The sequence below is a fragment of the Aplosporella prunicola genome (genome assembly GCF_010093885.1).
Source record: "Aplosporella prunicola CBS 121167 unplaced genomic scaffold K452scaffold_15, whole genome shotgun sequence".
NCBI classification, from domain to species: domain Eukaryota; kingdom Fungi; phylum Ascomycota; class Dothideomycetes; order Botryosphaeriales; family Aplosporellaceae; genus Aplosporella; species Aplosporella prunicola.
The window spans coordinates 615,195-638,284 of record NW_022983543.1 but is presented as its reverse complement, the minus strand read 5'-3'; the positions used below and the strand labels follow the sequence as shown (position 1 = coordinate 638,284).

Genomic DNA, 23,090 nt, shown 5'->3' with positions numbered 1-23,090 from the left:
TGGCTCATTACACGTATCTACATACTCAAAACCCACAACACCCAAGTCGTCTGTATGCGAATTAATCACTCAGTCACCTCTCCTGCCCTCGCCCCCCTTGGCCTCGTCCCTCAATGCCCTCGTCTTTCTCCAGCGGCCGCCCCACAGCTGCAGGCCGATGATAGGGAGCCACGCAGTCACGAATATGCAGCCTGACATTAATCCGGCACTCCCAGCCATGCCTAAGCTGTTAATCATGTCGGGGAACCAAAAGGGGCCGATGAACGCCCACTGAAGAGGGTTAGCCTTATCTTTCGACAAACAGCAGGGATGGAATAGACCTACAGTGCTTCTGATCACGTTAATGAACACGCCGATGCTCGACGACGCCTCGGGATGGCAGTCCACTGCGTAGGTGACCAGCACCGTCGTCACGATCTGCGCGCCGCAGCTCCCGATGCCGATTCCCACAATCGGGGTCACGTTCCAGTGGTTCTGCGGCGCCTGCTGAATGCGGACACCGAAAACAATCAACCCGACAAGGACCAGCAAAAAGCCGCCATACGAGAGCCACAGCCGGTACTCAGGCGGCGGCCTGACGCGCGCACTTGACTTGGTTTTGCGGTTGATCCAGAAGTCGCTGAGCGGGCCGCCCATCTGTTCGCCAATAACGGAGCCGATGATCATGCCCAGGAACTGCAGGCCGAGCTGCTGCGGATTGAAGGCAAACTTGGGGATGAAGATTTGTGGGATCTCGACTGTAAGGAAGACGCTTAGGAAGCAGAAAACGATCGAGTAGCAGGCGGTCGGGATGATAATCGACTTGTACTTTGCGAGCGTGAGCGGATGGAGGAAGTCAAATGGATGTAAGGGCTTGGGATCTATTCGTCCAAAAGTTAGGTATTCTCGCTTGAAGGTGCTGCCTTTGTGCTCGACGCCCTGACGGATATAGCGCGTCTCTGGGCCAAAGAAGAAGTAGGCAAGAAATTGGACGGCATTAACCTGTGAATCTGTCAGTCCCGTTACACTTTCAGATTTAGAAAACAGTATCCCACAATGACAAAGATCCAGTATATCCATCTGTAGCCGATATGGTAGGCAACAAAGCCCATGAAGAAGGGACCAGCTGGAGGACCAAGAGTAACCATCAGACTGCCGTTTGAATTAGCATTTCCATCACTTTGCAATGTCAGCTGTACTTACGTCCATATGCCCATCTTCTGACCCCTGTCTTTTCTGAAGAAAGTCTCCACTACGACTCCACTACCGATGGCCATCGCAGGGCTGATGAAAAAGGAGACAAGACAACGACAGGCCGCCATGGAGGCATAGTTTGGACTGACAGCGCATCCGATGTTACAAACTGCAGAGAGCAGAGTGGACAACAGCCACATGGGCCGCCGGCCGTATTTGTAGGAAATAGGCTTCCAGAAAAGGGGTGCATAGCCAAGGACAGCAATCTGCATCGAAGTGAGGTATGAGGCTCTTTGTATCGAACAGCCCATGTCCTCGGCAATGTCTTCGTACGCTGGGATAATTCCGGCAGCTATGAACGTTGTCATGCAGGCGTGAAATGCGACGAGGGTAAGATTGATGTTTTTCTAGAGCAGACGGATCAGTTTGACGGCCTGAAAGGCGCATTTCGATACACACCTTCCACTCCGGCCAGTTGTACGGATCAGCTGGGTCGTCCGAAGGGATGGGGTCCAGCGCCAGAGTTCCATGTCGCTGGAGCAAATAATTCCTATGGTCTTGCGTGAGGTGCGATACATCGCCCTCCTCGATATTCGTAGCCTGATGCTGCAGTCCGTCAAGGTTTTCGCTGTTGTCGGAAGATTTAACCGGCAGGCTTTGAGTTTCCTGCCGCTCATACCCATATTTCTCATCGTCAACAGCTGAAGTCATGGTAGAAAGCGGTATGAAGATAGAAAGTTGATGTTGAAGATGAAAAGAAGGGAGAGATCTAGCAAAAGACCCGCGCAACACCAGGCATTGTTAAGACAGATCGAGCCTGCCGGATCAGCATAACGCCAGGGTATTAACGCCTCCCCACAAAATACCCCACTGGACCAAACGAGAGATCCTTGACGACTAGTCAATTTCTGTTGAACTGCTTGCGCCTCTGCGACATCTGCCGCTGCTGGCATCCGCAGCGCCCTCTCTCCGTAGAAGAGGCAACTCGGATGCGCCGATTGGCCGTGCCGGCTCATGGCGCATGTAAAGTGGGTCGGAGCCCTGACGTCCATGTCGGAGAGGGGACAACGATGAGGGCAAGGAGGCCGTGGAGGCGAGCTCGCGAGATGACTCTCGGAGACGTCCCCAGGCAGACAATGCGTGTGACGGGCTGTGACAGGCCTGTATGAGCGACAAGCTTTTTTGCCGACTGTTTGCCGTTTCCGGGTACCTCTCCGTGCGTGCAGTGCTTCAGCGTCGCACGTCGTCATGTGGGGTCCCCGCGCAATCTTTCGTTAGCGGCACCTGGGGTTTTCCGTGGGCCGTACTCATAGCCGACACTGCGGTGCTTCTTCCCCGCCTTCGCCACGACCGCGTCTTCCTCTTCTTCTGACGACATTAGTTCACAATTCCTTCCTTCAACCTGTTAAAGTATGTCTAATTACCTATTGGGTTTACTCCTTATACGGCTAATGTCTTCCTCACCTATCGCTCTGACCTTGATACACTCCTCTTACCATGTCACTGATCTCCATCTGATGTGACCCGTCCCAAGGCTCGATTTACGGCTGCTGGGTCGCTCGTGGAGCCCACATAATAATTGTCTCGGTTTCCAGCCGGCACTCACAACCTTTTAAACAGACGATCCACTGGAGACCACCAATTCTGGTGCGCCAGCCCTGCGCACTCTTCCGTTGATCGGTCAGCCGCTATGTCTACGGCTGGCTCTTCTACGCGAACTTAGCCATTTCCGGTTGATCTTTAACTATTTTGGATGCAACTCTAATTCCAATACCCTCTATAACCGTGCATTGCAATAAATTTATTAGACATCGTCACCATACCATCTATTAATTAAGCACCAGTTCCCGCGGGCTGAACAGATGACGATTATTTGCAGATGCCAGAAGGTTAGACCAAGAACAATGAGTTTAAGAGCAGGTACGATCGACCGATCCCCAGAAAATTATGATGCAGTGTTCAGTCTCCCGTGGGGTGTAGTAAAATTAATTGGTAGCGACGCGCATGAGCTCTATGACCTTGGATGCCAACGGCGGACACTGTGCTCACCGCCCATGATTTTCGACTATATAAACCTGAGCAAAAACGTAAGAATAGAGAAACTGTAGCAATCCCATCTCCCTTATCTTTGCAAACCCTAACACTGCATTAGTCTTGTTCCGAATTTCTTTTGGCGAAAGCCCTAGACATGGGCACCCTTTGTCACTTAAACATCCGCATGATGTTTCTTCATCTCGTGACCCTCTTTTCTGTTTTTATACAGATTTCCTATGCGATAGCCACTTCCGATGTTGCGACCACGTTCTTAGGGCCACCATTGACATATCAGGACCATGTGGACGTTACACTCTTAACGGTCAACAAAATACATCCTATGTGGACGATGAGCATAAGGATATCAAGATGGGTAATCCGTGTGGGATGCCGCCAATGAACAAAGAGCTCTGAGATAGTGGTGTGGGAGCAGAGGTCGTAGACTGGCTGAGACAAGAGTTGGAATTGTTCGGGGAAAGGCCGGAGGGCGCCTCCAGCTTCTCGGAGTTCATCTTCAGCAGGTTTACCCCTGACGTCGCTGGATCAAGTGCAGGTTGCAACGGAAGACAAGAATGTACCATTGGAAGTTGCAGAAACATACGCGACGATGTGACATTCAAGATGAGAACACTTGCGTATTACGCATTGGAGGCTGTTGCTAACCTCAACAACTTCATGATGTTTCTTATTCAACAATCAACAAACTCGGCTACCAGCATTGCGGCAATGGAGGACTTCCTTACTAAGAACTTCGCCTTTCCCGATGAATCATATGAACAATCCAAGGTCATGAAATCTAAGGAGAAGCACGATAAGATCGTGCATAGCATCATCCTAATAGTCACGGCTTTACTAAGTATCGCTATTAGAATGGTAACAGCAAGCCCAGGGTCAAGTGCGGTAGTATACGTAGCTGTATCTAAAGCAATTATCGACGCTGGACTCGCCACATGCCGGGGCAAAAGGCCTTGCTACGACTTTCAAGGAAAATTCAATGTAAGTTCGCATGCCGAAAAATTCATCCCTAGCTCACTTGTTCGTAGGGAACGCCTATAATCATCTCCAGGCTATGATGGCTACTGGAGTTCCGTTATGCGGGAGTTTGAATTGGCGGCAACAAATACCACAATCGCGTGGCTAGAGGGCCGCAACGATGCAAGTGGCACGAACATTCTAAACGTAATTGAAGCCACTGCGATGTTTAAGCCACCTACTGGACAGCAAATCCTAAACATACAACAATACACCCAATCCTTATGGGTTGATGCTGCTATTAACTTCTACTGGACCCAGGAACGTGTTTGGATAGTCGCGGCGGATACTTCTGACTGCCAAAAAGAAAATAGGGGTCCAATATATCTAAGAGTGTGCCTTGATGAATACCCGGACTTAGTTTTCTTCGTGTACGGTGCCGATCGAGCTGATAGGCTACCAACCTACGAGAAAAGAGGCTTAAGTAAAAAAGCCTGGCTTCACTCAGCTCCTGGGTTCTTACTCTTGGATGGTATGTTATAAAAGCCTATTAGCTGTGATACACTGCAACCATACTGATAGAGGGTATAGGGAAAGGAACATATGCAGGTATCAAGACGATGCAAGAGGATGTTGTACGATCGTCATGGAGAAACCATTTACTAGGAAACAATGGCACGAAAGACACACCGGAAAATGCACTGGAGAGGCTTGAAATCGGATGATCATTACAGAAGGACGATGTTTGCAAGAGTCATTGGCTTGACCGGCCGGCCAGATATATTCACCCTTGCTGTCTGCCGGAGTCCGAATGGCGAAGCCATTTCCTCCATCAGCACCCACAAAGCGCGCAACTACCCATGCATGTGCGGCGAATTCTCATGGGACAAATACGATTCGGACAAGGACCAGTCACTGCCGTTCCTTATACAATCAGGCCTCGGCGCGTCCGACGACTTTTATACCTTCTGTGACGAAGACTTGAAATGCTTTCGCGACGGTGGTAGCTCTTGGCCTTCGAAACCACCCGAATACGTAAAGGGTGAAATGTGGAACCCATTTCAAAGAATTCCGATTACATACTGCGAGAAAAAGGGCAACCGCCACACTACCTACGGCTTTTTGCTCGCAGCATATGATAAAATTAGCACATTTGGGTGGAAGAACAACTTTCCGGAAAGAGCAAGACTGTTCCGATTTTCTCTTCACAATTTATGGTGGGGAACAAGCCATGAAGGTTACCAAGAACCTCCTGATGATATTTATGGATTTATGGCAGATCCCGATTATGTAAATGATGGTGTTCGGCTGCACCCAGTGTTTGATAAGGGCCTAGAAGCAATCGAACGAGAATCCGCCGGCCGACCAGCGAACGAAACACACCTCATCGTTGCGTTAGAAGAGTAATATTTGGTTTTCTAAAGTCCAGTCATGCTTCCTAGTCACTCCTTTCAAGAAAAATGTTTGTCAGGTATTTTTTATCTTTAAATGATAGCTTCACGCTGGAATCTATTCCTTAAGCTCTTGTATTCTTCTTATACGCTAGTTACTCTTAATTATTTGTTATCTAGTAAAGCAATCCTACTAAGTTACTCTTTATACATGCCTTTAATCTGAAAATACTCGTATAATGTTAACTACGCACGGCTTAAACACCCCTAAGAATACCTTACTAAACTAACAATTACTCTGCGATATATTGCGCTACGACACAGTATCACTACGGATTTAAGGGTCCAACATTATTTACTACTACATATATACAAGCGCCCGTATACAGGCTATCCATGATTGAAAAATTGAGTGCAATTAGTACGCAGTGCAAGCCCTTACCCATCATCGATTCATCATCCACCCCTCTAAGCCCGATAACGTAAATGCACACGCAACAACTCCACAAACACGCACAGCATACACAACCCTTACAAACACAGCCCACAAAGAAGCTACCAACTTCAAATTTCCTACTCCTACATATCACTCTCTCTTCCCCAACCCAGCACAGCCCCTCTCCCCACACCTCGCACACAAAAAAACAACCCTACAAATACACACACACATACATAACCTACACCACTACCGCCACCACAACACCACCACACAACAACAGAACAACCTCCTAAAAAGACACCACCACCCCCAGCCCACTAAAACGAACAGAACAATCGAGATTGAAAAAAGCACAGACTTCCTCTCGCGACCCCCCTTACACTACTCATCTCCATCCATCAATCAATCCATGCATTCATTGCTCACGCAGACGATACGCGTACAGCAGCAACGGTGTACATAAAAAAACCATGCAGAGGAGGTAGAGCGTGAAAATGGTCAAAGTAACGCGGTAGAAGGACGGCGCACCTAGATAGGCAAGTAGGTTGACAAGCAAGTTAACAAACAGGCAGAAAGACGGCAGACAGGCAGACAGGTAGGCAGGCAACCTGTTAAGAAGAATGGATGGACGAATGACTAGATGGATGGACGAAAAGGACGAAGAAACCAACCCATCCCAACCTGCCATCCCATCCAATCCCAGAAACGAACAACCAGGAAGGAGGAGGATGAAGAAGGAAGGAAGAGCATGAAGCCCAGGAAGGCAGGAAGGAAGCGAAACCCCAAAAACAAAAAAACAAAAAAAAAAATACGTTCAAAAAATACAGTTGTCCATAAAGTAAGAGTAAAACAAAGAGGGGAAAAAAAGGAGTTTCACCCGTCCATCCATCCATCCATCCATGCCCCAACCCACCAAACCCCCACCAAATTTATATATCAATCAATCAATCAATATCGCCGTACCGTCAAGTCAAGTCAAGTCAAGCCGTCCGTCCGTCCGTCCATCCATCCGTCTAAAAAAAAAAAACGAGGATCTCGTCCGTCCGTCCCATCTTACTCTCGTACTCTCCTTCCTCTCCTCTCTCTCTCTCCATCTCTCCATCTCTCCAATCCACCTAATATCAACACAGACACGCTCACGCAGACAGAGAACCACTATACCGCCCATTAACCAAACCTCCCCTTTCTAACTCCACTTCCACTTCCAACTCGGCATCACTTCCCCCCAGACATCGCCTCCCACCTAGCCACCAGTCCCGAAACCTTGCGATTCGGCATCGGGCCAGGCGCAGGCGCAGACGCAGATCTCAAAGCAGAAGAAGGCGAAGAAGAGGAAGAAGAAGCGTCAGCGGCGCTCGCGCCACCAACACCCACAGTCCCCCTCCTCCTCGCAACAGACAAAGACGAAGGCGTCGGGCCCGACGCCTGCCTCTCCTTCAGCTGCTGTAGCACCGCGTCGATCGAGGGGGAAGATGCTCCAATACTGCTCGCCTCTAGTGGATCTCGTTGGCGGCATTCATGCCCGCCGGCGTCTGCGTGAGCTCCTCGTTTGGGGCACTCTGGCCCTCTTCGGTCGTAATGACGTCCTTGGGCGGTTCCGACGTTTCCGCTGCCGGCTCCTCTGGGATCGGCTCCGGGTGGTGCTCCGGCTCGGGCTCGGGCGCGGCCGCCTCCTCTTCGGCAGCGGGAGCGGGCTCCTCGGCCGCAGGGGCAGCCTCAGGCTGGGGCTCAGGCTCGGGCTCGGACTTGTGCTCCGGCTCCTCGTGCTTAACCTCCTCCTTCTTGCCCGCGCCCGGCACAACCTTCTGCACGGCCTTCTTGCCCCGCTCCGCGAGGCTGGTGCCATTCGGCTTCCGTGTAGGGTTGCTCACCGTCCGGCGCGGCGGGCTCTTCACCTCGGGCTCCTTCTTGTCGTGCGTCTTGCTCGCCGACGCCGCGGTCGGGCGCATCATGCGCGCCAGGAAGCCCTCATCAGCAGCCTTGGGCGCGGCACTGGTCCTCCGGCCGCCCGACGCAGAAGTCCGGCTCTCAGGGCGCTTGGAGACCGAGGCGGCCGTGGGGCGCGACGCCGAGTCGAGGGAGGCGCGGCCAGCAGCGGGCTTGGCCGTCTTGGTGGAGCTCGCGGCAGTGGTCTTGGAGGCAACAGAGGGCGCGCGCGGCGTGGTAGTCGTCTTGCGGGGCGCGGCAGCCTTCTCGGCGGCGGCCTTGTCGGCTTCACGCTTAGCGGCTGACGCGGCCGTGGGGGCCATCAGGTGCGACGGGACCTTGGTGGGGCGCGTGGGAGACTTAGGCTTGGGCTTGGAAACGGGCGACGGGTGAACGGGCTTCCTGTCGGCAGCCGGGCGCGACGTGGAGCGGGCCTTAGGAACCGGCGCGGACGTAGACGTCTGCGAGTGCAGCGAGGTGCGGCTGGCCTTCTTGGCGGGCTCCTTGCTCGCGGTCTTGGACGAGGCCGACTTGGCAGGCGACGCGACGGAGGTAGGAGTCTTGGAGGCGACAGGCGACTTTTCGACATTGGTCTCGGAGAGGGCGGGCTTGGCCTCGGCGGGCTCCGCAGCAAGCTCTTGCTCAGGTTCGGCGGCGCCGTTGGCCTTGTCTGCAGACGACTCAATCAGAGGCGAGGGCTCCAGAGTGGGCTTGGCGGGCTCCTCCGCGGGCTCTGGCACGGGCTCCTCCGCGGCAGGAGGCTGCGCGGGCTCAGCAGGGGGCTGCGCGGGCTCAGCGGGGGGTTGCGCGGGCTCAGCGGGGGGTTGCGCGGGCTCGGCAGGCTTTTGCGTGGGCTTGCCGGCCAGCGAGAGAAGCTGCTCGTGAGGGTTGGGCAGTGCGCGGCCGCCAGAAACCGTCGACTCCTCCTTGGGATCGGCGGGCTTCATGATGGCGTCATTGTCCTCGACAGCCGAAACGACCTTGTCGGGCTGGTTGCTGTGCTGCTCGGTCGAGTGGATGGCGAGGTCCTGCTGGGGCGCAGGTTCGGCCTCCACGGGCTCGCTCTTCCTGCCGGTGTCTTGCTCGACCTGCTCGAGCGACCGGGCGGCCTCGCGGACGGCATTATCGGCATTCTCCTGGGTGGCCTCCTGCATGGGACCGGCGCTGTTGGAGAGCTTAGGGTCCTGCAGTTTGTTGGCCTGGTTGTTGACGAACATGCCCATGGCATCTTCCTCCTTTATCTCGGGGAAGGGAGTGTTGGTGGGGCCGGTCATGACGGCCTGCTCGGGAATGGTTTCTTGGATGTCGACGCTCTGACGGCGCTGCTCGCGCTCTTCCGACACGGACGACTTGAGCTCGTCGAGAACTTCCGAGTCGCGCTGAGCGTCGAGGCTGAAGCTACCGCGGCGTTGAGCGATGGTGCTCTCGTGTTCTTGGGCTTGGGCATTGGTGGCTTGGGGATCGAGGGGCTCGTCTTCGACGGCATCGTCGGCAAAGACGGGTGGTTCGACGGGGACGAACGAGGCGCGAATCTTGGAGCTGGGACGAGGGTTGGACTCGCTGCTGCGCGCGCTCTCGGCTGGAGAACGGCCGCGCATCTCAGGGGAGCCCGGCTGGGATTCGGATTTGCTGCTCTCGAACATGGCCCTCAGGGATTTGACGCCGCCGCTTGTTGCACGCTGGGTGGACATGGCTGCGATCGGGCGCGGGGTCAGTAGTGTTGCGGGAGGCCAGCTCGCAGGAAGGGGATTGAGGTGATTGAGGAAGTTGGGAAGAAGAAGGTGCAGCGGTGTGTGTGTGGGTATGTAGGATGTTTTGACGATGACGGAGTCGCGGTGGGTATGGTCCGTAACAGACTGGGGGTTGCAGGGTGAAACGCGACTTTAATTGGGGCGAGGGCGCACCAGCGACCGGGGCACTCACAACTGCTGAAAGCTATCTGGCACGGTTGAGCATGTCTGCCACGACGAGAGAATTGATGAATGAAAGGGTGCAAGTGAGGGTCGACGCCGTCTCACGACTAGATGCTGCCAAGCCCCAATTTCAGCCCAGTCACGGGACTCTTTTGCTACGGTAAATGACGTTCTCCCCAATCCGGCTCGTTGACGTTGGTCGATGGAATAATCTGGGGATCGGGGCGAACACCCCCCTGTTCATGCCGCCCGCCGCTCTTCTGAGGTAAAAAGCAAAACAAACTCCAACGCTCATCAATCACAAGTGCGCCGTTTCATCGTCGCTACTAGGGAGGGAGGAAGTTACAGCCCAGCTCTCTGACCGGTGGCTACTTCCCTCCCAAACTCCTACTGCTGTCGTCTGCACCTTCCCCTTCCCCATCTCGCCAATCGCCCCCTTCCATTTCTGACGACGCTCCGGCCATCTGTCCTTTCCTCCCCCCACCACCCGCCCAATGGGAAGCCGCGCCTGTGAGGGTATCATTTCATTGCCTTGTCTGCGCGCTATTTACGCTGCTACATATCCACTCCTCTCCACCCTATCTAACACCACCACCCTTTTTCGCCCTCCTATCCTATCCTATCCATCCAAGTGCCCCACTCCCAGCACCAACACCAACACCAACACCACCACTCTACAAACTCCCCAGCTCCAACCACCCCTCCACAAACACCAGCGTCGACCCTGCCCGTCCCGACATTGCCTCCTCAAACTCCTCAAACCCAATTCCTCCACGCACGCTGCGAGCCCCTTCCCCTTTAACACCACCGCCACCACCACTAGCTGCAAACCCATTCTCCATTCCCTGCAGCACCGCTAGCCTCGCCAAACGCGGCTCGCTGGGCGGGCTGGCCCGGTGCGTCGCGCGCCGCGCGTGCGCCTCGGCCAGGTGGGGGTTGGGCTGCTGCGCCGCCAGGTTCGACGTTTGGATGGCGTCACGGTGGCGCTGCTCGCGCGCAGCCGCGCTGAAGAGCGCAAGGACTTCGAGCGGGATGGGCCCGAGGAGGTTATTGGGATGGTCGGGGTCGAAGGCGCCGTCGGCGTCCGAGTCGGAGTCGGAAGCATCCGAGTCGTTCTCATCACCATCTTCGTCGTCATCATCATTATTGTCGCGCTCGTGCTCATCATGTTCGTGTTCATTCTCATCAACAGACGACGATGACTCGTCTTCGGACGAGGCGGCTGAAGTCTCAGGTGTGGCGCCCGTAACGAAAAGACTAGGGTCCAGAGTCATGGAATCAGAGTTCAAAGATGTGAGTACGGAAATGGCGTTTCTCTCTAGGTTCAAATCTTCGGCAGTAGGAGGCGGTGGGTTGCGCGATGAGGTCCGAGATGGATGCGCCGCATCGCTGTTAGGCCGGAATTGGGGCAATGTAAGATCGCGATGTTCGGCTGGTGGTACGGGAAGCGGGATCTCCGGAGCCGTAGGCACCTCGGGCGGTGCGGTAGTATTTCTGGGCAGGCTGCTTGCGGCATTGCCAGCAAGCTCGTTGAAATCTTGACCTGCGATTGCTTCGATCGAGGCAAGGTCAGCCGCACTGTTGGGCCGGAATTGTGGCAGCGTCTGGTCAAAGTTGGGTGGTAGTTGCGACGTCGTGGACTGCGTGGTGACCGGCACTGCGTCGGGAGCATGTTCAGATGCTGCGTCCGTCGGCTCCTGCGGCGATGGACTGGGCTCGCGCAGGTTCCTGTTGGGTTCGATAATGATCGCAACTTCGGGGCGAATTTCAGTAGACTGCCCATCTTCGCCCTGAGGATCTCGCTCTCCCACTAGATGCTCAATGGTGTCAACCACAGCTCGAACAGTATCGTCTGGGCCTTCGTTGTCGTCCTGCTCAGCAGCATACCCCGCTCTTTCGAGCAGTTCATCCAGTTGCATCTCCATCAAGTCTGTGTCGAGCTTGGCCTCACGATCAGCTGCAGATGAAGCTTCAGTCTTCGGTCCCTCGGGCTTCGCCTCGGTGATTCTTCTAGCAGCCTTCGAGACGAGCTGCCGCGCGGCATTGACAGCAGCCTTGTATGCGTCGGAGCTCACGTGCTTCTCTGCCTTCTTAATATCCTGTTCGAAAGGCTTGAAAGCATCATCCACAAAGTTGTTCAACTCTTCATCTTTGAGTGGGGTTTGAGCACGCACAAGCTGGCTGGTACGCCAACTTCGACCGACGACGATTGCGACGAACTGGAGGGAAACGTCCAAGAGAGCTTCTGCCTCAGGCGACCTAAGCAGAGGGTCATTGAAAAAGTCTGCGTCGGTCTTTTGCTTGATTTCGCGGGCAAACCGCTCAATCTCGGCACGCCAGTGCTCACGCTCCGCTTTGGTCGTCTGGACTTCCAAAGCAAGATCTTCCTTGCGCCTGAAGAGAGGGTCGAGCATCTCGTTCGTGCCTTGCTGGGTCACCTGGTACAATATGTCTTTGCCGAGGTCCTCTTCCGCTTCTGGGATCTCGTAACCACCCCAGCGCTCGCCGATGGGCCGGGAAGACGTAGAAGCTTCGGAGCGTGCGTCAGATTCAAGATCATCGGCGAAACGAACTCGCGACGATGAGCGTGACATGGACGGACGGTGGTATACTCCGTTGGTGCCATTGGTCTGCCCAGAAGGTCCCGCAGTGTCGTGGGCCGTGGATTCATCGAACCGATCATCCTCTCCCATATTATCCGGAGCTGTAAGACCTTCTTCTTCGTCTATGTAGAACTCGCGTCTCCTCCAGCGATCTGCAACAGCATCGCGCCTGGCTAGTTCAGGGGACGAAGGCTGTGGAAGAAAAGATGATGTTCTTTGGCTTTGAATTTCACCAGCATCGGCAATGAACTCCGAGCGATCTCCAGCATCGTTGCCGCTTTCCCGAACAACTTCTTGATCTTGCTGAGGATCGCCAAAGCGGTCAAAGGTCTTGCGGGGAGTGACTCCATTCCTGCGAGTCGGAAAGTTTGCTGCACTAATGAAGGCAGAGCTCAACGGCTGGCTAGACTCGACTGTGTCCATGGCCCCAGCTACACTTAGGCTCTCTTCTGCAACCATGAGCATGTCTCGCGTCTTTTCGCGGAGAATGTTGTAGTACGCTCGGAAGATTCGCAGAAAGTCTTTTCTCGTGACGAACCCATCTCCATCCACGTCGTAGCACTCGAAGATCTTCTTGAGCTTGGACTTCATGCGCGGAGACATGCGGATATAGTTCATCCCTTTGACGAATTCTTCAAACCCAATGAGACCATCACCGTTGCTGTCAAAGAAAGTGAAGACACGGTCATAGACAAGATTAGGGGCGGGAATGTTTGCCGTGTACCGGGGGACGAAAGCTTTATCGAACGCGCGTCTATCGATGGCAGCACCAAGCTTGTGAGGGTCGTGATCCCAGGGGATGTTCGCAAGGCAGGTGAATTGTTCCCAAAGACCTTCGATTTCCTCCGGATCATAGTCCGTCTCATCTTCCATAGCCTTTTTCACGGCATTTGGCACAAGATTAGGCATGAAGTTCGGATTTCCTGGGAAGTAAACAGGCATTGGTTTGCGCGTGTAACCGAGATATCTGGCGGGGATCTTGACCTTTTGGAACATGTGCGTCTTCGGATGGATGTTGGTAGCCTCGCAGTCAGAGCACAAGTCGTAGTCTACGCAGTTGGTGCAGCGATAACGGACGCCTCGTATCGGGGTCGTTCGGCAACCGTCGCAGGTGATGCCGCGATGCACGATGCCCTTCTGTCGAGCCTGGTCTTCCGCAATGTAATACAGTGTCCGCCTAAGCGCATGTCCGTCGCCATTTTGTGCATCGTCGCCAGCGCCACCTCCTGGATCTTCAGCGTCATCCCACGAGGCATCTGTCAAAGTGTCATCAATGGCCGTCGGTAGAGCAACGATATCCACTGCACTTGCGCCATCTGTTTGCGGTGCCCCATTCGATCGCGTGTTGTTCCTAGAGTTATATCCGACGATTTCCTCCCGAATGAGGTTTGCAGGAAGACCCCATTCAGAGAGCTGAGAGAAAGCTGCGTCCGTGCCTTGACGACCATCCTGAGGATTGACTTCGCGGTCAAGATAATTCTGAGTGAATATGCGCTGGGCTCGCTGCGCCAGTAATTCGGCAGTTACTCTGCTCACGTGGCAGAGGCTCTGGAGATAGGCTGCGTCGGGGAGCTGTAAAGGATAGAGCGTGATGCTATGGCGGGTGCCGTTCGCTTCTTCGCAGACGAGTAAACCATAAGGCATTCCATATCGCGCATCGGTAAACTGGGATGGAGGTGGATTTTGGTCGGGAGTGAGCTGGTCGAGTGGATCGTCGCCATCAAGAAATTGTTCGAACCGCCGCGGACGTTCTCTTCGGTGTATCGCGTTGCTTCGGTGGAGAGAGGTGCTAGGTCCCGATCGACTGTTGGTGTAGAGGAGATAGAAGCCGTAGGCTATTGCCGCGCCAGTGACAGTAAGGACGACCGGGCGATACCGTGACAGTGACGATGCTGTCGGCGTGGTTGAAGCCATGCGGAGCTTCGGCCAAACCGGAGGTTATGATGAAATCGTAGGAAGAAAAAGTGTGTGAGCTGCGCGCTCGATCAAAAGGTAGCTAGCTGATGAGCATAGCTACCGTTGAGCGCCCTCCCTTACGCCAAGCGAGCAGAGCGTCGAAAAAGGCAGAAGCGACTTGTAATCGAAGTGTCCGCTCGCACCTGCCGCTGATGTCGCGCGAAGGATACAGGTGAGACGCCGCCGGCTGATCCTCGGTCGCCGACTCAGCCCTACATGTCAGGATGTCTGACCACCATGCTTCATACGTCTCCCGCTTTGTCTAGTTTACTGTGTCAAAACAATGGCATTCATCGTCCACCGAATCGAACCTCAAATCTCAAGTTCATGGAACTCATCGTTATCCTTGCAACTCAAATGCACACACTGCGTCGATCCAATAATATGCCGTCCATGTCCATGTGTACCCTGATGAAGTGCATCAAGTGAATGCATTAAGTATCACCAAGCATTCGACCTTAGCAGCAAGAAGCAAGAAGTCAGGAGATAATTTGAGGTCGAGCAACCCTCGAACGGAACGCCGAAGGACTTATAAAGTTGCTTAGCCCGCTACTGCAGTTTTTAACTACAGTCGTTTAACACATTCAGCGCTTTGTATGGCTTGCTGGAAGTGGAAATCTTCAAGTCTAACTATTGTTGATACGTATCAGGCTGCCATGGTGGCCTTCAGTGAATAAACTTACTGATTCCCTATTTAGGCAACGAAGGTTACATTCACCATCAGCGTACCCCCACGTGAAAGGGCGCCATCAATTGAACCCGCGTGTCATATTCACGTGTGAGCATAAGCCACACATTCTTTTTCAGGTAGCTCAGCTTCCCACAGGGTAATAATAATAATCTCACTTCACACAGCTTTTGCACTTGCACTTGACCTAACTTTTTATTAAATCCGCTCCGACCCCACTGAAACACCATCAACCCACCCTACACATATATCGACACATCTTTTGCGTACAACATCAACCTACTCGATCCAGATTTTCACCCGTTGCCTCTTGCAAGCCTCCGTAAGCCAGCAAACGCTTCTCACTTACAGTGTCCACGATGCCTGGCTCTCTCCTCAATCACCCTCCCAATGGTAAGTCACAGTCCCGACTTCGCTGACCGCATGGGTGTCTCTCACGTTTATATCTAGGAGGAGGTAAGGACGGCGGAGTTGAAATTCACGATACCCAGTTCGTCGTAAACAAGTGGTTTCAGGACAACGAGCGAAAGGATCCGTTATGGTACACACACGACTCGCCGCCCATCCTGGACCGTGAGCGGCAGAGACTAACATCCATCAGGCACGAGACCCGCGTCTCCGCTGCCAACGTTCCGATGATCGCAGATGGTCCCCGAGGAAATCTCAAGGCTGGAAATGGCCAGGTTGCCGCCGAAAAGCCCACTCGCTCGCTCTACGAGGAGTACAAGAGCGCGGGTCACATCGCGGGCAGCCCCAGCAAGCCCAGAGGCAAGGATGATATGACCGGCGCCAGGAAGTTCGCTCAGACACTCTATGAGAAGTACAAGAGCGACGGATACGCCGTGGACACACCCGACAACGACTGGATCTATTCATACTGGAGACCCGGCGACCAAGACGGCGAATGCGACAAATGGGCCCACCCTCTCCAGGTCCAAGTCCGACGTCTCATCGATTCCTGGAGGCGGCTCGACTTCCACCGCTGCGGGTTCGCCAGAGGGCTCACCATCTGGGAGATCACGCACCTATGCAAGCGGAACATCCTCACGGCCAACTCGTATCCCAAGGAACGCACCTTCGTCGTCGAGCCCGGGTTCAACGCCGAAAAGTACGTGGTCCAGATGTGGCTGGAAGAGCAATCGCCAGTCGTGGCGCTCCGCCTCGGCGCCATGTTCCGTCTGGACAAGTTCCTGGACTCGTTTGTTGACCGCACGCCCTCGCGCCAGGACGTCATCAACCACGCGGCCTGGCTCGACGAGAACGGCAAGACATTCGACCTAGGCGGCCTCCCGAGCGAGCTGAGATGGAACCTCTACGAAGCCATGGTGGTAAAGCGCAAGCTGTACCCGTTCCGCAAATTCCGCTCTCACCGGCGCGGATTCGAGCCGCGTGGGTCCCTGTGGGAGCCCGGCTTGATGAAGCCGTTCTTCCACGCCCTCGTGGCGTTGCCCAAGGAGGCCGACCTCCTCGAGAAGGTCGTGCTGAACAAGACGGTTTTCTGCTTCGAGAACATCGCGGCTATCGAGGTGTTCTTTTCCCGCTGCCCGCCGCACATCCTGCACGAGATCCGCCACATCCAGCTCGCCTTCGACAACGCCGCGTTCCTGAAGTTCTGGGGCCAGTCCCTCACGCCTGACGTCGAGTTTGAGCAAAGCGAGGCCGTCAAAGTCCTCGAGACGCTGCCGCTCTGGGAGTTGATCCTGGAGTTCCAGCCGCCCGCCCGCATGAAGCTGCACCACAGTCTGAGCGACACGACGGACTTTGGCTGCCACGCCAAGATCGTCGACTGGGTGTGCGACAACGCGGCGCGGTTTGCGCGCCGCACCAAAGACATCAAGTTGACGGGGTTCTATTTCCGTCCGTCGCAGCAGGTCGGCGTGCGCCGCCGGCACAAGCTTTACCGCGATGCTGAGCGCAGGGAGGAGCAGTACGCCCGGTGCCAGGACCTTGCGCGGCTGCATGCAAAGAGGAAGCAGGCCGCTGCGCGCCCTGACGACTTTGCTGACATTGAGGCCCGCTTTGGCTACGACGAGGACCGCTATGGTTGTGTTCATGATGGCGTGCCGATTCCAAAGGACATGAGCGAGTTCAGTCCAAGGCACTTTGATGTGGGAGATCTTTCTGATACCAGCAGCATCGACATGGAGTACCAGGACGAACTGGGGCTGAGGTTCGATGATCTGTGGCCGTAAGTACTTCCTTCCTTCTTTCCTTTCCCTTTTTTTTCGATTTGTTGGAGATAGGGAGTGATTAATCCAGTGCACGTAGATGCGAGTGCGAGAACCCGTGCCAGGAGGACTGGTTCGACAACACGGACCAGCCGGTCCGAGAGAAAAAGATGCCAGAAGCAGAGGCGGACCCCCTCCCAGACGACCTCCTAGCAGACCTCGCGGCCCTGGAAGCGCTGGCAGACTCCGACCTCGACATTGACCAGCAGCCAACGACTATTTTGCCCGATTTCGGCACCGCACTGCTCAACCCCACGCCCTCCGACGCCGGCTCCTCTCCCCAATCAGCCTCGCTCTCCGGCACCAGCCAATCCGACCCCTTCGAGTACGACAAGCCCTCATACTCGCGCTTCAAGAACCGCTCCCGGACGTCTGCGGACCTGCTGGACAGCCAAAACCCGCCTGCCGCTGGGCCTGCCGCTGGGACAGCATGTAGAGTGCCTGTCGCCGCGCTCTCGGATGCTGGCACCAGCTTTTCTGACCCCTTCGAGTATGACAAGCCCGCGTACGACCGCTTTAGGAACCGCTCCTGGACGTCTGCGGACTTGGTGCAAGAGAAGGCTGGGCTGGAGGCGCGTGTGGGTGAGAGCAAGCGTGAGGGGGGTGGAAGTGGGCAGGAGCTGACTGCGCCTGCGCCTGCGCCTGCATCTGAGTTGTTGGAGCTTGGAGGTTTTTGTTCTGGGGGCGGGGAGTTGGATGACGACGAGAATGTGCGTGGTGGGGACGAGGCCAAGGCTAAGGTGATTGAGGACGAGGATTAGGGAGTGGGATTGTGGGGCTTGGTGTGGTAGGCGGTGAGGAGTGAGGAGTAAGTGGGTGGCGATGCTGTTTGGGATGGGACGGGTGGATTGCGGGTAGGTCTGATGGGTAGGTTGGGTTATCACGGGGGACTGGGTGTTGGTCGGGGTTTCTTTCTCTCTTCCTTTTCCTTTTTTCTTTCCTTCCTTCCTTCCCAGGCACGAGGCCAGGTTTCTCCCCTTTTTTGGAGACGGAGTTAGTTTAGGTAGGTACCTAGTTGCTGGCCTGGCAGGTAAGTAAGTAACTACCTAAGGACAAACGGCTTGGCGATTCAATTAAAGAGCGGCATTTCTCTTTTTGTTTTGGGATCGGGGAAGCGTGGAGGTTGGTGGTGTGGGTGGATGGGCGCATACATACAAACCCGTGAAGGAGACTTTTCTTTGCCGTTGCTGGTGCTGCGACTGCGTGGTTTTGCGCGCTGGTGTCTGTGTTTGTGTCGGTGTTTAGGTTGAGAGTAGGGAGTAGTAGGAAGGAAGGAAGGAAGGAAGGAAGGAAGGAAGGAAGGAGAGTCAAAGAGAGGCGGAGGTCGACGGGGTCTATAAAGCAAGAAATAGAAAGTATAGCTGTAAGGAACGCGATATGGGTTGAAGAAAAAGCGGTGTCAGGTCAACAAGAACACGCACAGCTGTGCTGGAGGGTTCTTTGGTATGTATATACAACTTACTTTACACCTCGCCAAGCCCGTAACCCTAAACGGCATTACACGCCGCGATCCGCGGTGTCGTTCTTTGTGTGTATACATGACAGTTTTTCTCCACTTTCTGACTTGGCCCTAGATTGTATAATATATATACACACTCACTCACCAAACCCACACGCCCACCCTTAGCTAAAGGCTTATTTACTTTACTACACAATCCGCACCACCGATCCACTTACCATGCACAGCATTCCCCGGGGTTCGCTTATTGTATGTATGTATACAGAAAAAGCAATCTCCTGGTATATAGTTGGTGCTTGGTTTGTTTGCGTTTATACAGCGGCTTTGGGTATGGGGGTTTCCTGGGATGAGTTCCAGTATATAGATATACATGTTTGTGTGTGTATGTGTAGAGTTCACACGCAACAGCTGACCCCGTACACTACGTTTACAGACTATATATATCTATATATCTATTACATTTATTACACAGCAGCACCCACAACGCACTACCTACGCCCCCACACCCTCTCCCCTTCGCGTCACCACGACCCTAACGTCCCCCCTCGGCCGCATCACCCCCGTACCGGGCAGCATGGTCGGGACATGCCATTCCGCCCCCACAGGCGTAAACTCCCAAAGATTGATGACGGCAGCCACGACGGCAAGGATCTCCTTTTCAGCGAACACGCGGCCCTTGCACATGCCTGCGCCGCCGCCCCAGGGGCGGAGGGACCCGTAGCGGGTTGTTGTTTTGCGGGGGTTGCCCCCGCTGCCCTCGCTGCCCTCGCTGCGCCCCTTGTCCTCGCTCCGCTCGGGCTCGGCATCAACAACGAACCTCTCCGGCACAAACGCCCGCGGGTCCGGGAACAGCGCGCCATCCATCTGCGCCAGCCCATGCGGCACCGAGATGAACGTGTCAGGAGGTAAGACGTGCTCTCTCGGACCATCAGGCACCGTCACCGGCCTTGCGACATAGCGCAGCGACGACGACGCCGAGGCCGTGCGCATCGTCTCCAAGAGCGCGGACTTGAGGCGGGGGCACTCGCGCGCAAGGCCCGCGTGATCAATCGCCGTGATCTGCATCCCGTCGGCAGAGAGATGAACATGCGGCGCTGTTTCTGCGCGGAGAGAGGATAGCAGGCCAGGCGTCGCGTAGATGTACACCACGAGCCAGCCGACCAGCGGCTGCGTGTTTGCGTTCGCGGCCCACAGGAGCGCGAGGTCGATCTGGCCGCGATAGCGCAGCGGGACGTCGTGCTTGGCGTACGCGGCGCAGCGCTCGCGCACGACCGGGCCGACATCTGTGAGCGCGGCCGCGTCGGCCTCGAGGCGGGCGTACAGGTCCGTCAGCGCGGCGTGCAGGCGGCGGCGGGCGGCGAGGCCGCGGCGCAGGGCGGGGAGGGGCAGCCATGATGGCAGGCCGGCGGCGAGTAGCGCGAAGGCGTTGTGGTCGAAGGCCCAGAAGTCGGCGAGCAGGGCGGGGGTGGAGAAGTCATGGCCGTAGAGGAGGGGGAGGGTCAGGGCGGCGCCGAAGTCGCGCACGAGGGCGAAGAGGTCGACTTCTGCTGCTGCTGCTGTCGCAGCGTGCTCCCAGGGCTGCAAGGGCTGGTTCGGGGCCAGGGTCACGAGCGCGGAGGCCTTGGACGGGATGGCGGCCGCGTGGATGGCGGCGAGGGCGTTGCCCTCGTGCAGGAAGTTGCGCTCGACGGCCGCGAAGAGCTCCTTGTTCGCTGCGATCAGGCGCGCGCGCAGGGCGGGCAAGTTCGCGACGCCGAAGACGCGCACCAGGATGCTCCAGCCGATGGGCTCGGTGCTGAGCACGTGGTGCGGGCTGGCGAGGAGGCGGTCGATGCCGGCGAGGTTGTGGATGAGCTGGTGGGATTTGGCGAGGCCGAAGAGGGCGCCGCTGTGCTGCCGGAGGGAGGTGCTATGTTGGTAGGGAGCTGTGAGCGAGGTTTTGAGTTGCAGTGTTGGGCTGGCTTACAGCATGCGGAGCCATATGCCGCCGGCTTGGATGCAGCTGCTGGCGATGAAGATTTCAAGGGGGACCCAGGCCGGGAGAACTGCATGTTTGTTGTTGCTGGGGCTTTTCAACAGGTGGTGCACTATTATAACCGCGGCGACTAGCGCTGCGGTCCTGATATAGATGCTTAAGCCGCCCGCTACAGGGGCGTCTGCGGGGGATTCCATAGGCCGATGGACACGACCCCAATTATAACAGGCAAAGAACGACAAAGCAACAACCGATAAAAAAGAGAGAAAGGACGGAGGGAGAGTTGGACATAACGCTGACCTACCCGATCCATCCTGGCTCCAGTCTTGGCGCACAACACCCGCGTCACCGTCACCGCGCCCGCTCCATCACTCACGCCCCATCTCCACAAATGGCGCCAACCGGTAAGTTTCCAATCGCTCGCGCACGAGATTACTACCTACTGACCGAGGCATTGCAGACCGCGAGGAACGACGTCGCATGCGCCAGCGCGGCGCCGGGTAAGCACGCACGCGTCCGTCACGTCCGCGCCCACACGCCCGCTAACCCACCTACCCACCACGCAGCGCCGGAGCAGTTACGAGCGGAAACTTCGGCTTCACCTTCGGCGGCAGCGCGCCTGCCTTCCCACAGCAGCCCTCCTCTCGCGGCACCCCCAAAGCGCTGCCCGCGCAACGCTCCACGCGCCGCACCCCGGCCCCGCTGCCCCCGAGCGCGTCGTCGCGCCGTACGCCAGCTGCGCCGAGGTCCGCGTCCGCCGAGCCGTCCAACCTGCAGAAGAGCGCGAGTGCGCAACGGTCGGCGAAGACGAAGACGCCGCGCCAGGCGGGGGAGGAAGCGTTACTTGCGACGCCGTCGGTGCAGGGCGCGCTGGAAGCTCCCGATGAGAACCAGGAAGATGAGCTGGAGGGAAACGACGAGGAGTACCAGACCTCGGCGAGGAAGAGCCAGGCTGAGCCAGCGCCCCCGCCGAGCGTAGAGAGGCGTGCTGTGGCTACGCCGAGGGTGGCTATGGAGGAAGCGGAGGACGAGCTTGAGCAAGACGACGAGGATCACGCCTTGTCAACCGCGAGGAAATCACGCGCGTCTCTGGAGCTCGACAGAAGGACGGCGAGCCCGGCCGAGTCTGCCAAGAAACGGCGGGGTCGGCCACGCAAGTCGCTGCCCGATCCTGTGGCAGAACCATCTCCGGCCGCCCGTGCTTCAGATCAGCAAGCGCAGGTCGAACTTCCCATACACAAGAAGAGAGGAAGGCCGCGGAAATCCGACGCTTCTGTTGTAGCACAGTCCACGGTTGAAGAGACGCCTAAGAAGGCTGGAAGAGGGCGCCCAAGAAAGAGCGGCAGTGCGGTTAAGCCTGTGGCATCACCTAGCACACAAGGGAGGCAGGATCGGAGCGAAGATGGCTGGGATGGTCTTCCGCCGGCCCAGAAGCAACCTGCTAGTGCCAAAGCACGCAAGAGGACATCTTTCCGTTCTACCCAAGACGAGGCTGAGGAGCAAGATGAGGAAGGCGATGAGCTAGATGAGGACGAAGACGAAGAACAAGAAGAAGAGGAACCGGAAAACGAAAACGAGGCAGAAGAGACAGACGATGAGCTGCAAGACGACCAATCACGCCAATCCTCCGTCGAAATGCAGCACGAAGCCCGGCCTCCAGCGCCCAAACCCAAGCCCACCAAACGCAAAGCCGCACAAGACGGCGCGCCGCGCAAGCGCCAAAGACGCACCACCGACATCGCAGCCACCACGCCCCGCATCCCCATAACCGTGTACCGGCTCTCGTACCCGCGCCGCGCGGTCGCAAACGACGACGAAGACGCCTCCGAAGACGAGCTCGCGCCCGCCCACCCCATCATGCGCGCCCCGGCCATCAACCCCATCGACGTCCTCGCCCAAGTCACGGCCGAAATGACCGCCCGCGCCGCAACAAGCCTCATGCAGCAATCGCAGACGGAGCCGCTAAAACCCAAGCGCAGCGAACTCAAACGCCGCGCCAAGACCGCGCAAGCGTTCGGCGCCGCGCTCGCGGACCGCCTCTTCGACCTCACGGAAGCAGTCAACGCGGGCGAAACGCTCAAATCCCGTCTTAAGGCCGCGGACAAGGAGAAGGCGGCCCTGCGGGCGAGGTTCCTGGACCTCCGCCGCCAGAGAGAGGAGGTCGCGCTGCGCATGGATGAGGTGAGAGCTGCTCATGCTGTGGCTGAGGAGCGCAGAGCGGCGGACGAGCGGCTGAATGAGGGGGTCTGGGGCTTGGAGGTGGCGGTGCAGCGGGGGAGGGAGCGGGCGCGGGCGCTGGGGAGGGAGGCGGAGGAGCCGCGACGGGGGGTCGA

General features: G+C 56.3%; 7 protein-coding genes and 1 pseudogene across 8 annotated transcripts; 4 read left to right on the top strand and 4 right to left on the bottom strand.

The window, feature by feature from the left end:
* Position 1: 1 nt before the first annotated feature.
* On the bottom strand, positions 2–1,884 carry K452DRAFT_351714 (uncharacterized protein; the record flags this gene model as incomplete). Its single annotated transcript, XM_033545735.1, has 5 exons — positions 2–270; positions 325–981; positions 1,035–1,131; positions 1,183–1,580; positions 1,633–1,884. 5 exons carry the CDS (start codon positions 1,882–1,884, stop codon positions 70–72), a joined length of 1,605 nt encoding a protein of 534 aa, XP_033396763.1. The 3' UTR covers positions 2–69.
* Positions 1,885–3,719: 1,835 nt separating this feature from the next.
* On the top strand, positions 3,720–5,699 carry K452DRAFT_334557 (annotated as a pseudogene; the record flags this gene model as incomplete). The annotated part of the gene is made up of 5 exons: positions 3,720–4,203; positions 4,236–4,242; positions 4,274–4,711; positions 4,762–4,814; positions 4,846–5,699. Coding segments are annotated over 5 exons (1,723 nt in total), but the record flags the coding sequence as incomplete, so codon positions are not given.
* Positions 5,700–6,475: 776 nt separating this feature from the next.
* On the top strand, positions 6,476–7,341 carry K452DRAFT_44388 (uncharacterized protein). The gene has a single exon (XM_033546673.1). The coding sequence runs from the start codon at positions 6,650–6,652 to the stop codon at positions 7,178–7,180; it is 531 nt and encodes a 176-aa protein (XP_033396762.1). The 5' UTR covers positions 6,476–6,649; the 3' UTR covers positions 7,181–7,341.
* Positions 7,342–9,912, bottom strand: K452DRAFT_44404 (uncharacterized protein). Its single transcript, XM_033546674.1, has 2 exons — positions 9,859–9,912; positions 7,342–9,628 (listed from the first exon to the last, which is right to left on the bottom strand). The coding sequence occupies exon 2, from the start codon at positions 9,624–9,626 to the stop codon at positions 7,503–7,505; it is 2,124 nt and encodes a 707-aa protein (XP_033396761.1). The 5' UTR covers positions 9,627–9,628; positions 9,859–9,912; the 3' UTR covers positions 7,342–7,502.
* A 171-nt stretch (positions 9,913–10,083) lies between these two features.
* K452DRAFT_288427 (uncharacterized protein) lies at positions 10,084–14,537 on the bottom strand. The gene is made up of 18 exons (XM_033540651.1): positions 14,078–14,537; positions 12,287–14,045; positions 12,218–12,262; positions 12,069–12,196; positions 12,037–12,041; positions 11,978–11,997; positions 11,924–11,947; positions 11,876–11,902; positions 11,800–11,845; positions 11,660–11,778; positions 11,560–11,638; positions 11,428–11,529; positions 11,099–11,400; positions 11,039–11,077; positions 10,871–11,008; positions 10,628–10,834; positions 10,562–10,603; positions 10,084–10,537 (listed from the first exon to the last, which is right to left on the bottom strand). Exons 1-18 carry the CDS (start codon positions 14,170–14,172, stop codon positions 10,523–10,525), a joined length of 3,192 nt encoding a protein of 1,063 aa, XP_033396760.1. The 5' UTR covers positions 14,173–14,537; the 3' UTR covers positions 10,084–10,522.
* Positions 14,538–15,454: 917 nt separating this feature from the next.
* K452DRAFT_299107 (uncharacterized protein) lies at positions 15,455–18,084 on the top strand (the record flags this gene model as incomplete). The annotated part of the gene is made up of 4 exons (XM_033542185.1): positions 15,455–15,488; positions 15,546–15,636; positions 15,697–17,283; positions 17,364–18,084. 4 exons carry the CDS (start codon positions 15,455–15,457, stop codon positions 18,082–18,084), a joined length of 2,433 nt encoding a protein of 810 aa, XP_033396759.1.
* Positions 18,085–19,132: 1,048 nt separating this feature from the next.
* K452DRAFT_272864 (uncharacterized protein) lies at positions 19,133–21,039 on the bottom strand. The gene is made up of 2 exons (XM_033539112.1): positions 20,749–21,039; positions 19,133–20,691 (listed from the first exon to the last, which is right to left on the bottom strand). The coding sequence occupies exons 1-2, from the start codon at positions 20,952–20,954 to the stop codon at positions 19,275–19,277; spliced, it is 1,623 nt and encodes a 540-aa protein (XP_033396758.1). The 5' UTR covers positions 20,955–21,039; the 3' UTR covers positions 19,133–19,274.
* Positions 21,000–22,997, top strand: K452DRAFT_359443 (uncharacterized protein; the record flags this gene model as incomplete). The annotated part of the gene is made up of 4 exons (XM_033546268.1): positions 21,000–21,161; positions 21,218–21,257; positions 21,324–22,938; positions 22,974–22,997. Exons 1-4 carry the CDS (start codon positions 21,149–21,151, stop codon positions 22,995–22,997), a joined length of 1,692 nt encoding a protein of 563 aa, XP_033396757.1. The 5' UTR covers positions 21,000–21,148.
* Positions 22,998–23,090: the final 93 nt, after the last annotated feature.